Source organism: Myotis brandtii, unplaced genomic scaffold (genome assembly GCF_000412655.1).
Source record: "Myotis brandtii unplaced genomic scaffold, ASM41265v1 scaffold1804, whole genome shotgun sequence".
Classification (NCBI taxonomy): Eukaryota; Metazoa; Chordata; class Mammalia; order Chiroptera; family Vespertilionidae; genus Myotis; species Myotis brandtii.
The window spans coordinates 72,400-85,034 of record NW_005356690.1 but is presented as its reverse complement, the minus strand read 5'-3'; the positions used below and the strand labels follow the sequence as shown (position 1 = coordinate 85,034).

General features: G+C 51.9%; 1 protein-coding gene across 1 annotated transcript in view; it reads right to left on the bottom strand.

Moving 5' to 3' along the window:
• The window catches only part of LCT (lactase), a 63,193-nt gene that overhangs the window by 29,107 nt on the left and 21,451 nt on the right, over positions 1 to 12,635 (bottom strand). The window contains exons 9-12 of the mRNA XM_014537655.1: positions 11,769 to 11,852; positions 7,608 to 7,710; positions 5,840 to 5,918; positions 1,282 to 2,005 (exon numbers count right to left, since the gene is read on the bottom strand). Of these exons, the coding sequence (XP_014393141.1) occupies positions 1,282 to 2,005; positions 5,840 to 5,918; positions 7,608 to 7,710; positions 11,769 to 11,852 (990 nt within the window). The remainder of the gene's footprint in view (positions 1 to 1,281; positions 2,006 to 5,839; positions 5,919 to 7,607; positions 7,711 to 11,768; positions 11,853 to 12,635) is intronic.

The following is a 12,635-nucleotide window of genomic DNA, read 5'->3' as shown; positions in this document are numbered from 1 at the left end:
AGTCACACCCATCAGTGCTGCTCTGAGGATGTAGTCACACCCACCAGTGCTGCTCTGAGGATACAGTCGCACCCATCAGTGCTGCCCTGAGGATGCAGTCGCACCCATCAGTGCCGCCCTGAGGATGTAGTCCCCATCAGTAGTGCTGCTCTGAGGATGCAGTCACACCTATCAGTGCTGTCCTGAGGATGCAATCACACCCATCAGTGCTGCTCTGAGGATGCAGTCACACCTATCAGTGCTGTCCTGAGGATGCAATCACACCCATCAGTGCTGCTCTGAGGATGCAGTCACACCTATCAGTGCTGTCCTGAGGATGCAATCACACCCATCAGTGCTGCTCTGAGGATGCAGTCACACCTATCAGTGCTGTCCTGAGGATGCAATCACACCCATCAGTGCTGCTCTGAGGATGCAGTCACACCTATCAGTGCTGTCCTGAGGATGCAATCACACCCATCAGTGCTGCTCTGAGGATGCAGTCACACCTATCAGTGCTGTCCTGAGGATGCAATCACACCCATCAGTGCTGCTCTGAGGATGCAGTCACACCTATCAGTGCTGTCCTGAGGATGCAATCACACCCATCAGTGCTGCTCTGAGGATGCAGTCACACCTATCAGTGCTGTCCTGAGGATGCAATCACACCCATCAGTGCTGCTCTGAGGATGCAGTCACACCTATCAGTGCTGTCCTGAGGATGCAATCACACCCATCAGTGCTGCTCTGAGGATGCAGTCACACCTATCAGTGCTGTCCTGAGGATGCAATCACACCCATCAGTGCTGCTCTGAGGATGCAGTCACACCTATCAGTGCTGTCCTGAGGATGCAATCACACCCATCAGTGCTGCTCTGAGGATGTAGTCACACCCATCAGTGCTGCCCTGAGGATACAGTCACACCCATCAGTGCTGCCCTGAGGATGTAGTCACACCCATCAGTGCTGCTCTGAGGATACAGTCACACCCATCAGTGCTGCCCTGAGGATACAGTCACACCCATCAGTGCTGCTCTGAGGATGTAGTCACACCCATCAGTGCTGCCCTGAGGATGTAGTCACACCCATCAGTGCCACTCTGAGGATGTCATGACTATTTGTAAAGAGCCAGCACTGTGCTTGGACAAAATAAGGTCATTAACACTTTATGGTTCCTTCCCTCCCTCTGATTTCCTTTAAAAAACAAAAAGTAAACACTTGCTGGTAGGAAGATAAAATGACTTTTTCCCACCAAACGTCCTATCTCTTCTAACGAGTAGGAGCTGCAAAGAAGAGAAGTACCTTAAAGGAGGCCACTCCTGGGTCGGAGATGCCGGGCGGGTGTTGGCCGGTGCCGTAGCCTGCATAGCTCATCACCCACGGCTCGTGGAAGGTCACCCACAGCTTCACACGGTCCCCAAAGGTGGAGAAGCAGAAGGCTGCGTAGTCCAGGAAAGCGTCCACCACACTCTCGTTCTGCCACCCGCCTCGGTCCTGCAGGGCCTGCGGCAGGTCCCAGTGGAACAGCGTGGCCATGGGCTGGATGTGCGAGTCCAGCAGGCTGTCGATCAGCTTGTTGTAGTAGGCGACACCCCGGAGGTTGGGGCTGCGCCCGTGCCCCGTGGGGAAGATGCGGGACCAGGAGATGGAGAACTTGTAGACCTGAGCCCGGAGGCCGCGAAGCAGGGAGACGTCGGAGTCCACCTTGTGGTAACTGTCGCTGGCCACGCCCGGAGTCGCCTGGCCCGTGGCGGCCTTCTGGGGTCCGAGTCGGTCCCACACGCTTGCCCCTCTTCCGTCCTCAGCCCAGCCTCCTTCCACGTTGAAGGCTCCCGTGGAGACGCCCCAGAGGAAGCCTTCAGGGAAAACATCCCACAGGAAAGCATCCCTTTCCGCCCTGGGCTGGTGAGCGAACGCTTCCCAGACGCTCTGATAGGCAGAGCTGGGCGGCGAGGAGCCCACGGCCGTCTCCAAGCCCCACTGCCGGGCACCCTGCAGGGTCAGGCTGTCAGCCTGGGGACAAGACCTGCTACGACAAAGTGACATGGAAGGACGTGGTAAGTAATGACTCTGAGTACACATGCCCCCGACTGACGAACAGTGACAAGGTCTGTAATCGGTAAAGACACAGAGACCCTGAGCGGAAAGCCATGTCCACAAAGTCACGGGCAGGAAGTGGCTGGTCGGGGGGAAATTATCATTATTACCCCTTCTTAGTGGAGTTGTCGTTGCTCCTGTGTGAACACAAACACCGTATCAATGCGACTGTTCTCTGTATGAACTCACCCTGAGGACTGTCTTCAGTTTTCATGCCACACCTTTTTTTTTTCTTTTAATTTATTGTTTATAAAACATAGGTCATACTAATGCTGACGTCAATGTACTGAGCTTTGATTCTGTGCTGGCCACTGTGATAAAACGTATGCATGTTATGTCATTTGGCTTTCATAATGCATTTATGAGCTAGGGACTATATTTATTTATCTCCACCCTAAGAGGAGGAAGCTGAGACTTAAAGAAATGAGTTACTGGCACCAGCTATTTGGCAGCTGGCACAGAAGTTTCAATGATCGCACTGCTGTGCGCCTCTGTTGATATGTAGCCGGCAGAGACCAGCCCGGCTGCAGCCTCCTCGCCCCTTCCTGCTGCCTGGACCTTAGGTGTCCATGCTGCACCAGGAGGGAGTAGCCTTGTGAAGGCTGACAAAGCAACAAGAGGAGCCTGGATTCCTGGTGATTATATCCACTCTAGACTGCCCCTCTCCAGACTTTATGTAAATGAACTCATATCTTGTTGTGGTTTTTTTTTTTTTAATGGAAACTTCTCCTTGATCACATAGCTTGCGAATGGTAGAATCTGTATTGTTAAACACATATCACTATGTATGTGTGTAGATGTATAGACATTTATGTCCACATATATTTTGTGTTTTATTTCAGAAATAAATATATCTGGCCCTAGCCAGTTTGGCTCAGTGGATAGAGCGTAGGCCTGTGGACCAAAGGGTCCTGGGTTTGATTCTGGTCAAGGGCATGTACCTCGGCTGCAGGCTCCTTCCCAGACCTGGGCCCTGGTTGCGGCTCTTGCAGGAGGCAACCAGTCAATGTGTTTTTCTCACATCGATGTTTCTGTTTTTCCCTCTCTCTTCCACTCTCTCTAAAAATCAACAGGAAAATATCCTCTGGTGAGGATTAAAATATAATAATAAATATATCTGAAATAAAACATAAAAATGCTCTCGTTATAAGCACTGAATTCTGATTCTTTCCTCTCTTCCATTTTTTTTTGGGGGGGGGGGAAGGTTTGTTTTTTAATGTTTCAAATCAAACCTCTAAATTGATTTCCCATCTATGGGTCATGTCTGGCAGGCTAGAAAGCTGCATGCCAGAGCCTGCATAGTTCCACCAGCAGAGGGCGACCCTGAGGAAGGATGGGTATAGATTTTGGTCTGGAGAAGAGAACACACTTGGGGAAAATGGGGTGGAGTACAGAGCATCTCCCTGTCCAAGGGCCATCATGTGGAGAGGGTTGGCCCTTCTACTGGGTTGGCCCAGAATGAAGAACTGGTGGAAGTGACAGGGGTGCTGTAGAGGGGCCTCCCTCATTCAAGGAAGCCTGGGCCTTGCCACCCTAACTAAGCACCTCCTGTGTTATGAAGCATCAACTCACCCACATTTGCTGTGAGAGTGGTGAGGGGAAATGATGAGCTACAGCTGTGAATTATCCAGAACTTATGCCCGACTCTGGAACACAACAGGGACACAGACGACACCCACTCAGTGCACAGCCTCGGCTGCTCTGTCCCTGGCTGTCTAGCTTGGGCGGGAAGAGGTCTTGAAGAAATAAATAAACCGCCCCTGGGTACAACAGAACTTCCCGCATAAACCTTGGAGCTGGGAGTCCTGGGTTTGCCCAACGTGGTTAGATATTTAGTCCACGAAGCCCCTATCTCTGCCCAGCCCCTCCAGCTGTCCCTCCGTCAGCCGGCCCGCCCCCTGCTCCAAGCCACCTCAGAGCATCCCAGATCAGACTCTCTCCCCGCTCTGGGGAGCAGTGCTGTGCTTCATGCCTCACTCTTGTGTTAGAGTCACTGATGAGCCTCTTTGTCTCACCCCCACAGTCTAAAACAGGGGTGGGCAAACTTTTTGACTCAAGGGCCACAATGGGTTCTTAAACTGGACCGGAGGGCCGGAACAAAAGCATGGATGGAGTGTTTGTGTGAACTAATATAAATTCAAAGTAAACATCATTACATAAAAGGGTACTGTCTTTTTTTTTTTTTTAGTTTTATTCATTTCAAATGGGCCGGATCCGGCCCGCGGGCCATAGTTTGCCCATGGCTGGTCTAAAATCTCAAATGATAAAACAATGTTAGTCCTCTTATGACCCCCTCCACCTGCCCCTGCACCCAGAGGTTCTCCATCAACATCTCCTGGGTGAGGACCCCCACTGTCAGTTTAACATCAGCCAGTGTAACCTTCACTTCAGGCAAAGATCAAGGGAACCCTGGAACTGGTGTCATGTATCATCTCATGGTTTTATAATCATTAAGCTCTCAAGGTACCCCTTTTATTATGACCTCTTGAGTTTTGCTTTGTTTTTTTTAAATTTAATATATTTTTATTGATTTCAGAAAGGAAGGGAGAGGGAGAGAGAGAGAAACATCAGTGATGAGAGAATCATTGATCCGTCACCACCCGCAAGCCCCACCCTGGGGATTGAGGCTGCAACCCAGGCATGTGGCTCCTGGTTCCTAGGTCGATGCTCAACTGCTGAGCCACACCAGTGGGCTTGAGTTTTGCTTTCTGAGAAGTCATAGCCCAGCTGACTCCAAGTGTGGTCAGGGAGCAGGTCCAACCTATGTGCCCACTGCACTGCGCAGACTCCAGCACAGAGCCTGACCTGTGGCAGCTGCTCGGGGTGTTGATGTGAATTGCTGATTGGAAGTGAGTTGACAGGAATAAACAATAGAAGGAGAATCAGCACAGGACAGCCAAGAGCTGGGAGAGGAAAAGTACAAAGAGGTGGTGGTGACTGAAGCCTACGAGCTTGGGCTGAGCCATGCTAGAAACATCTGCGGTGAACATAGGAGAGCTCTCGCTGATGGTCGGGCAGCCAAGTGATGGCCTCTGTCCTTCCCTAATGCATGGTGCACGGAGCTGCCCTGGTGACACACCCCGTGGAGTTGAGGGTCTGGGGAACTCCCAATTCGGGTTTCCACACCGTCCTTTTCTCGCTCCCTCGAGAAGCACATTGGGATGTGAGTGGGCGAAGTCCTATAATCATGGGGAGAACCTCAAATCTGCTCTATTTTTTAAGATGTCTTTTACAAATTTTGGTCATTTGTTAAGAAATTATTTGCAACCCCAGGATAAATTAAAGTCTCTGTCCTGAGAACACCCCCGAGTTAGGCTTCTGCTGCACGGTCTCTTCACGGGGACGCTGTCTCACATTTTCCACGAGGAAATGGACGCAGAGGACTTACCTCTTACTCAGACCACGCAGCGTCAGTGGGGTGCTCAGATCTATCTCCCCCGCCTGCTCTGCCACGAACTCACAGGATCGTAAACCAGAAGGCAGGGGTGCAAATCCCAGCTGTGTGCCCTTGTGGTGCACAGCAAAGGTGGCCCAATGACAGAGAATTCCAGAACCATGTGGGGCCCAGAGTAAGACTCGGTGAGAGCTGGGTTCTCCCTGCTTGCCCCTCTGAGCCTTCATCTTCCTCCTCTAAAATGTCCACCATTAACTCACTGGCCTGAGAGGCAGATGACAACAGTCCCATGAGATGACACATGTGAAAGAATAGCAGAGTATTCCGCAAATACCAGTTATGGATGGTTTGACAGGAAATCTACATTACCTTTGCTCGAGATCTGATGAACAGTTCAGGAATGTATTAATGTCAGACCCAATGATGAGCCCTTGGTCTTTATCGAGGGCTGTAAGAGAAGAAGTTTAATTAACTCTACCTGAAGCCCAACAATGCACATGATGCAATCAATGGTTTCCCTCACATATACAACACACCCAGCCTCTAAGCCAGTGGTTCTCAACCTTCCTAATGCCGTGACCCTTTAATACAGTTCCTCATGTTGTGGTGACCCCCAACCATAAAATTATTTTTGTTGCTACTTCATAACTGTAATTTTGCTACTGTTATGAACTGTAATGTAAATATCTGATATGCAGGATGTATGTTCATTGTTCGCGACCCACAGGTTGAGAACCGCTGCTCTAAGCAATGGTTCCAAGCCCCTGCGGAGAATTCCACGGGCCCAGGATTGAAGGAGGTCAGAAGTGGTCTCTACCTACTTAGGACTTAGGACAGAGGCTCTCAAACTCTGCGTGCACCAGCGTCACCTGCAGAGCTTATTAAACACACATGGCCGGGCCCCTCCAAAGTTTCTGGTCAGTTCTGGTCTGAGGTGGGCTGGAGCCTGGGAATGTCCAACAGGTTCCCAGGTGAGGCTGATGCTGCCAGTCTGGTGACCACACATGGAGAACAATTGGTTTAGAAATCAAATATCAGAAAGGGGTGGTTTTTAAAAATATATAGTAAACTATATGTTAAATATAAAACTGACGATTGAAGCCATTTAGAAAGGGACGGCATTTAAGAACTTGCTGTGCTGTGAGAGGTGAGGGTCAGTACGTGGTATCAACAGACAAGTTTCCTGAGGCCTGTGAAGCCAGCTCAGCACTGGTTACAAGTGGTGGGAAGGACACTACTGACATGTCCCACACGCTGACCTTATAGGGTGACTCTCAGGGCACGAGGAACATGCCCCTTGGCCCCTCCTACAGTGTCTAGTGCAGTGGTTCTCAACCTTCTGGCCCTTTAAATACAGTTCCTCATGTTGTGACCCAACCATAAAATTATTTTCGTTGCTACTTCATAACTGTAATGTTGCTACTGTTATGAATCGTAATGTAAATATCTGATATGCAGGATGGTCTTAGGTGACCCCTGTGAAAGGGTCGTTCGACCGCCGAAGGGGTCTCGACCCACAGGTTAAGAACCGCTGGTCTAGTGGCTCTCAGCCCCCAATGCCTTAATAGACCCCACCTTTCCCTTGACCTGATTGGAGCAGGAGCAACCTCCTGAACCATGCCAACCAATCAGATTCACTGTTAAGAACCAGAGCTATTGAGGAGGTGGTCCTAGACCTACAGCTCAGGTACCCACCAGGACCAAGTGCAAGTTGAGGTCATGGGGAAATGAACAGGGTAAGCAGAGGGGCTGGCTGGGGGCAGAGAGGCAGCCCTGCCACGGGGTGCAGAGGTGAGAAACCTTGGAGAGAGAGGTAATGGAAGTGGACAGACAGACACAGAGCAGTTCCCATGCTCACACCAGACACCTGGTGCCTGATGGTCTTTACTTCCATAAGACCAATGTATCCTTGGCATCCTCAACAGAACCTGCCATTTTTCTCGGGTCGATGGGAGCTAAGGACCAACAACAGGAAGGCAAGGGGCACTAAACCCATTGGGGATGGGCTCTCACACCAACTCTCCTTGGGTCATCCTCCTATTGGAACCCCAGACTTTCAAGACTGCTACCCCCACCCCCCGCCCCGAATCAGTGCACCAAATGTCACTCAAAGCCTTTCCAGTGATGGGCCACTCACCTTCGAAGAGACTGAAGAGCAGCTCAACCCAGTTCTTGCTGGTGGAGGGGCAGTCCTGGAGTTTTAGATTGAAGATGAAAACTTTCACTTTTGGCTCAATAGTCTGAAAAGATAAAGGCCAGCAAGTGAACCGAAACTGTACGTCTTTTGATAGCAGGGACCGATATTTCAAGATGAGAAGCTACGAATACTCAATCTGGTTTTGGAAATTACCTCTAGCCTTCCCAGTTAATACAGGGAGCTGACTCTAGGCTCTGCAGGAGAAAGAGCTAACTTCTCAATACCATAGGCCACCCTCCCCACTGACCCCCACCAAGCACACAGGCCCATCTGTCTTCATCGCAGGCTTCCGAGGCACCACCTGGAACCAGGCTCTGTGTCAGGCCCAGGAACGAGGCAGTGCGCCCTGGCCAGGGGACTGTGTTCCCACAGGAAGCTGAGTCAGGTGCACCCTTCACGGTGTTTATGGATGTCTGGGCTTTACTTCAAGACAATCTGGTTTGGGGGGAGGTAAGGTACAGAAGAAACCAGATCAACCACAAGTTGCTAGTTTGGAAACGGGGGTGGCTTCATTATACTTTGGCTATGTCTGACATCTCCCATAATAAAAAGATAAAAGGAGCCCGGGCGGTGTGGCTCAGTAGTTGAGCACTGACCCCATGAACTAAGAGAACACCAGTTCCATTCCCAGTCGGGGCGCAGGCTGGGCTGTGGGCCCGATCCCCAGTGCGTCACGTGCAGGAGGCAGCTGATTCCTGTGGACGCAAGTCAGCCCCTCTCGCGGGGAGAACCGACTGCCTTCCTGTCCTGCTGTGGTGACTGGGAAATGCTACCAGGCAAGTAACGAACGGCACCAGAGGGGCCACCTCTCCAGCTGGGTTCTCTCCCCACCACTGCGTGACCAGAGTGGTCATCCTGCCCCGTTAGGGCAGCTTCTGAGCTGCTGGCCGCATCTGGATGTCATTCCTGCCCGAGGAGACAAGAGGAATAAGATCCGCTGCAGGTGCAGTGAGTGGCTGCTGTTTGTCCAGGGAGGTTTACTATTTGGCTGGTGGGCTATGAACTGAGGGGTCACAGCTCTGTCCAACCACTGCGGGAGCAGGGCCCCTTGAGAATGTTTTCATGTAAAAAGGGAAACTGTACCCTGCATCCCCCAGCAGCAGTGGAGCCAGGGCTGTGCTGCGTGTCCAAGTGCTGCACCCGCATAACCCGGGGTTTCCAAACCTCCCCGCGCCTCAGCCCCGGAGCTGAGCAACAAGCCCTGGTTGAATTCCTTGAGGAAGACGAGAGACGGATTCAGTCACCACAGGTGTCTGCAGGCCTCGGAGACCCCAACGAGCTGCCTGCGGCCCAGAAACCTGGCAGCAGGCCCACAGCACAGGCTCCGGGCCCCTATGAGGTGCTTACAAAACAACTAAGATCACATGTGATTTTCAAAAGGGCTACCCCAATGAGCATGTTCCCAACACCTTGGGCTTATTGTGGTTTTTGAGAGGCAAATGCGGTGTCCTTGGAAAGCCCAGGTCCAACCTCAGCCCGGGCTCCCGACCCAGTGTCTGACGTTGGTTCGGCGGCTTGGTCCTGGGGGTGCTGAGAGGGGAGGTCTTGTGAGAAGTGTCCGCCCGGTGCCCGCGGTAGAGCAGGCCCTGAAACCCGAGCAGCTAGCACTCAAACGCCTGGTGAAGGCACCTGCTATTCCAAGGAGACCCTCTTGTCTGTAGACAACAAAAGCAGCAGTACCTACACGGGCCAGCTGGAACCACAGCTATGGGGACGGGACCGATGCTGCTTTGTCCATCTCAGGCCTCCTGCCTCGGGAAGAATGGAGGCCCGCCTAGCTGCAGCACTGAGCCTTAACATTAACGAGCGTGGCCTTTAAATGAATAACTCCTCTGACAATCCATCTCCGTGGTGGTGGAGGTGCTGGGATCAAAACCAGGAGGCACAGGGCAAGGCGTGGCTTTGTGCCCAAACCTGCAGAGGCTGGAATAAGGCCTGCAAGAGGGCAGCTGGCTCTTCAGGGGTAAGGGTAGGAACACTGCCAGGACTCGGCAGGTCCAGAGGGAAACTGCTAGGCATGTAGTCAGTTATACTCTGCCAGGAGGGGGCACAGTCGGATTCCAGGAATTAAGCAAGGAAGCACAGCAGTGACCAAGCACAGGAGAGGAGCTAATAGTTGGGTAAGAGACACCTGACATATTCTCTCTAAGGCAAGCATCTATCTATATAATAGAGGAATATGCAAATTAGCCAGGACACTGTAATGTCAGGACCGAACAGCAGGGACCTGAGGCTGCATGGTGCCTGGCCAGGGCAGGGATCTCAGGCCGCGCCCCCTACTCCACAGGCCTTGATAGGGGACCTCAGGCCACGCCCCTTGCCCAGCGGGGCTTGATGGGGGACCTCAGGCGGTGCCCCCCACCCCAGCGCTGAGCCAGAAGACCTCAGGCCACGCCCCCTGCCCCAGAGCCGGGCCAGGGGACCTGAGGCTGTGCCCCCTGCCTGGCAGGGCTTAACAGGGGACCCCAGGCTGTGCCCCCCACCCAGAGGGGCTTGATGGGGGTGGGGCCAGCTGGGTCTGGGTCTCCTATATTTTTGAAGTGCGTGCGGGTGGTGGCCGGGGACTTGACTCTAGGTCCCGCGGCGGGCTCCAGACTCTGACAGGAGGGAGATTTTCATATACGTTTTACTAATCTTTCATCTCCTCTGACACTTCTATTATAGAGAAAGGGAAAATAGCAATATTAAAATATTTCCTCTAAATAATTCCCTTTTAATGTGCACGAATTTCATGCACCGGGCTACTTGTGTTTAAATAAACGAGGCATGCGGCCCACCCGCCAGGAGTTTGACATACTCTCTCTAAGGAGTCGGAATCATTAGACTTGAGAAAAACAACACCTGGGACAGGAAGAAGGGGTCAGAAGTTATAAGAAAGTCCCCAAAACTGGTATCTGATTTTGCAGACCTGGGTGTCTAATGTAATTTTTTAAAAATTGTGGTAAATTACACATAACATAAACTTTTCTGTCTCAATCATGTGTAAGAGTACAGCTCAGAGGCATTAAGCACATTCACACTGTTGTGCAACCAGGAGCCAAACCCAGGAAATGTCTTTGTTAATCTGGAATTTGGATTCTCAGTGGATTTCTACACAGGAAAGCAGGACTTGCAGGTAAATATTTACCTTAGCAGCCAACCCTCACCATCCTTCCCGGGGAAGACCTCGCCTCCCCACATCCTCCAGCGATGCTCTCGGGGGAAAGTTCCCCGGATACAGCGCAGCAGGTCTGCCGAGTGTGAGCGGCAGTTCAGTGTACACACCAGCCCACGCGGTAAACGCCAAATGTGATTTTTGAAGTGCGTGTGGGTGGTGGCCGGGGACTTGACTCTAGGTCCCGCGGCGGGCTCCAGACTCTGACAGGAGGGAGATTTTCATATACGTTTTACTAATTTTCTTTCATCTCTGACACTTCTATTATAGAGAAAGGGAAAATAGCAATATTAAAATATTTCCTCTAAATAATTCCCTTTTAATGTGCACGAATTTCATGCACCGGGCTACTTGTGTTTAAATAAACGAGGCATGCGGCCCACCCGCCAGGAGTTTGACATACTCTCTCTAAGGAGTCGGAATCATTAGACTTGAGAAAAACAACACCTGGGACAGGAAGAAGGGGTCAGAAGTTATAAGAAAGTCCCCAAAACTGGTATCTGATTTTGCAGACCTGGGTGTCTAATGTAATTTTTTAAAAATTGTGGTAAATTACACATAACATAAACTTTTCTGTCTCAATCATGTGTAAGAGTACAGCTCAGAGGCATTAAGCACATTCACACTGTTGTGCAACCAGGAGCCAAACCCAGGAAATGTCTTTGTTAATCTGGAATTTGGATTCTCAGTGGATTTCTACACAGGAAAGCAGGACTTGCAGGTAAATATTTACCTTAGCAGCCAACCCTCACCATCCTTCCCGGGGAAGACCTCGCCTCCCCACATCCTCCAGCGATGCTCTCGGGGGAAAGTTCCCCGGATACAGCGCAGCAGGTCTGCCGAGTGTGAGCGGCAGTTCAGTGTACACACCAGCCCACGCGGTAAACGCCAAATGTGCTCCCAGGAGCCGCTGCCACCCATCATCGGACGGGAAATGTCCGACTCACCTGCAGCTCCCTCAGCTCCTGCAGCAGATTCGGGCCTCCTTGGCAATCGTAAGACCAATCAAGAGACAGGAAATCGACTGTGTCCTAGAAAGAAGGAAACAGGGTCATCAGAGATAAGCGATTTCTGATGAGGAACTGCTCAGAAATGCTCTTTTGTTTCTCCCCCATCACTGAACTGAAGACTCCAAAGAGGGATTTTCCGAGGGAAAAGCAGGCTGAGGAGCAGCTGGGGAAGGAGTGAGAATGTGTGTGTGTTTCTGGTGGGAGGAGCTGTGTGCTGCTGAGGATACATCATCTATGTACTCAGCAAAGTGCTTGGCACCCAGTAAGCGCTCAATAATTGCCTATGAGTAAACGAATGAGTGAATGGAGTGCTGTATGCCACACATGGCGGGCTCCCACCAAGCAGGTGAGCCCTAGGAGGGAGTCATCGGCCAGCGCTGCCCTGGGCCGCACCTCCGCGTGGCCCCACTTTGCCAGGACGGAGGCAGGGGAGCCTTCTGCCACCCACAGCCCGCCCCCCCCCCCATCTCTGCAGAGCCCCCTGCAGTACTGAGCTTTCTTTTCATCGGAGGCTACAGCCACTGGCTACTTCCAGCCACGGTTTAAAGTCCGCCCAGGTGGCCCTCGCCTGGCCCATGCTATTACCCGAGAACACCGCTCTCTCGGCCCTGGTCTTCCCCATCCCACCCTCGCCCAGGGAAGGACATGCCCTCCGCCCTGCCTCTGGCCTGCATGAACTCTAAGAACTTCAGATTCACAGTCTGAACACATACACAGACACTGTGATTCCCTCCCCCTCCTTCTCAGCACGCCATTTCCTGATCCTCCCCCCCCCCCCCCCCCCCCGACCCCTTCCCCCCAACA